We start from the raw sequence: 2,209 nt of genomic DNA, 5'->3' as shown, positions 1-2,209 counted from the left end.
TTTATATATATGTAAAAGTATATATATATATATATATGTGTGTTTTAGGGGTTGTGCTATAGTATCGTAGGAATTATGTTCGAACTCGTATTGAATATTGACACGTTCGAGCGGGCTTCTGAGGGCACTGTTGTGCATACGCACTGTTTGTCAACGTCAATAGGCGCATACGTACACAATACAGTAGAAGCATATGAATAGTGGCAATCGGTTCAGGCACCAATGTATGAGAGGCAAAGTTCAACGCAGTGTCTTTTATTAAGGAAGCCCTATGGTCAGAGTTTAGGGTTCGAATACGTTTCTCCTATATACGCCAACGACTTCACACCGCCACGGCCGGTGTTGTTTGGCTACAGATACGCAGGCGACACCAGCACACAAGTACTATTGCGTTATATGCGCACATATGGTCCGTGATCGCCTGCACACCCTGTTGTACGTTCGGCACCCGTTGTAAGAACATCCGCAAATCAGAACTTGTGCACGCTAACCTACTCTCAAAAAGCACCTTCTCCATCGCAACGGAATACTTCGCTCATATACACACCAACCCCTCGCGCACACGCAGCGTGTGGTGTGCTGCTTCCCATTTACCGGCGGAAAGGGACTCAGGGCCTTGTAGACTTCTCGGAGAATTCCATCTCCAACCTGGCCAACAATAGCAACTATTTGTGGGTGCCGTTTATTTTCATGTGGCTGATCTCGTTCCTGCTGATGTATATTCTGCACGTCAACTACAACAAACACCAGCAGGTGAGTGATATGTCGGCAGTAGCGGGTACTTTAACGTCTTACAGGTGACATTTGATACTAGACAATTGCCACCACTATTCAAGTAGTATTTATAACCAGACAATCACTACCACGGTCTGTGGGGGCCGTTGGTAATCGTGTGGCTGATCTCGTCTCTGCTGATATATCTTACGCGCGATAACTACGGTAAACACCCGCAGGTCAATTTATTGGCGGATGTGCGTGTACATGACCTTTCTCGTTTGCCTCTGAGAGAAACGCTATGTGTGCATGTGTAGTATAAATTTATCCTTTACTTGTGTGCATGTGTAGTATAGATCGATGTGGTCAGTAGGCGAACAGACCGGGTGTGTGATCGTGGCCGCCCTATGCACTGTGAAGCATCACCATTACGAACAAAGTTACCCGCGATCTCATAACAACTGCGTAATCTGTCCCAATCATCTGTGGATTCTCCCAGCCATCTGGTCTCCATCACTTTCAAGTTGTGGATGTGAATACTCACAGCCATGTGGTCTCTTATCACTCATAAAACCCTAAACCCCTAAAAGTACGTGTATTTGTAGGGAAAGCGTTTGCATCTCAAGCTCTCCTCCCTATCCCACTGCACCCACTCGCTCATATATGTTATGCCCCATTCAAACGCTCTCTGGCAGATGCACTACCATTGGCTACAATCCGGACAACCCCACGGCTACACCGTCGTGGTGCAGGTATGTTCAAACTAACTGGTCCATGCGTAGAGGTATCACGCGACCATAAGTCTGTTTATATGTATAATATATATGATTATCTTAGCATACACCATACACATAGCCATAAGTCTGTTTATATGTATAATATATATTATTATATGCGCATACACCGTACACATAGCCATAAATCTGTTTATATGTATAAAATACAAGATTATCTCTGCATACACCATACACATAGCCGCTTTCTCCCGACACAATCGAGGTTGGGCTTGTTCCTGCTGTGAGAAAGCAAATTACTCTCGTCACCTTCGTCGATTCTGATTTCCTTATGTTATCGCTCTGGTCACCACGTGGGCGGTTGCTGCTTTGTATGTTGGTGTGGACTGTTCAATACCTACGATTAACGAAGACATGTGGGCATAATCTACAATTGCATATGCAGGAAATGTACGCACACATGTGTCTGTGTCCCTCACTGAGCTCGGTTTGTACTATACTGTCCTCTATGTGCTATCTCCATTTGTTGCTATCTCCATTTGTTTGCCTTCTCTGACAACGTCGTATGTTTCCGCATATCCTCAGAGTGTTCCTGAACTCGATCGCAACGACGACTCTCTCAGCAAGACGTTCAATTTCATCTTCCCTGGATCGGTGAGTTCACGAGGATGTGTGTGTTTCCAAGTGTGGTTGTGCCAATATATGGCTTCTGATATACATGTACGTGGATGTGTGTGTTGTGTGTTTATAAATATACATAT

At 44.8% G+C, this 2,209-nt stretch overlaps 1 protein-coding gene across 1 annotated transcript; it reads left to right on the top strand.

The window, feature by feature from the left end:
* Positions 1–568: 568 nt before the first annotated feature.
* On the top strand, positions 569–2,102 carry SARC_14653 (hypothetical protein; the record flags this gene model as incomplete). The annotated part of the gene is made up of 3 exons (XM_014291214.1): positions 569–753; positions 1,410–1,466; positions 2,034–2,102. Coding segments are annotated over 3 exons (311 nt in total), but the record flags the coding sequence as incomplete, so codon positions are not given.
* Between the last annotated feature and the right edge of the window lie 107 nt (positions 2,103–2,209).

Source organism: Sphaeroforma arctica, assembly GCF_001186125.1.
Source record: "Sphaeroforma arctica JP610 unplaced genomic scaffold supercont1.4908, whole genome shotgun sequence".
Taxonomy (NCBI): Eukaryota; class Ichthyosporea; order Ichthyophonida; genus Sphaeroforma; species Sphaeroforma arctica.
The sequence above is the reverse complement of the archived record's forward strand: the minus strand, read 5'-3'. Positions and strand labels throughout refer to the sequence as shown.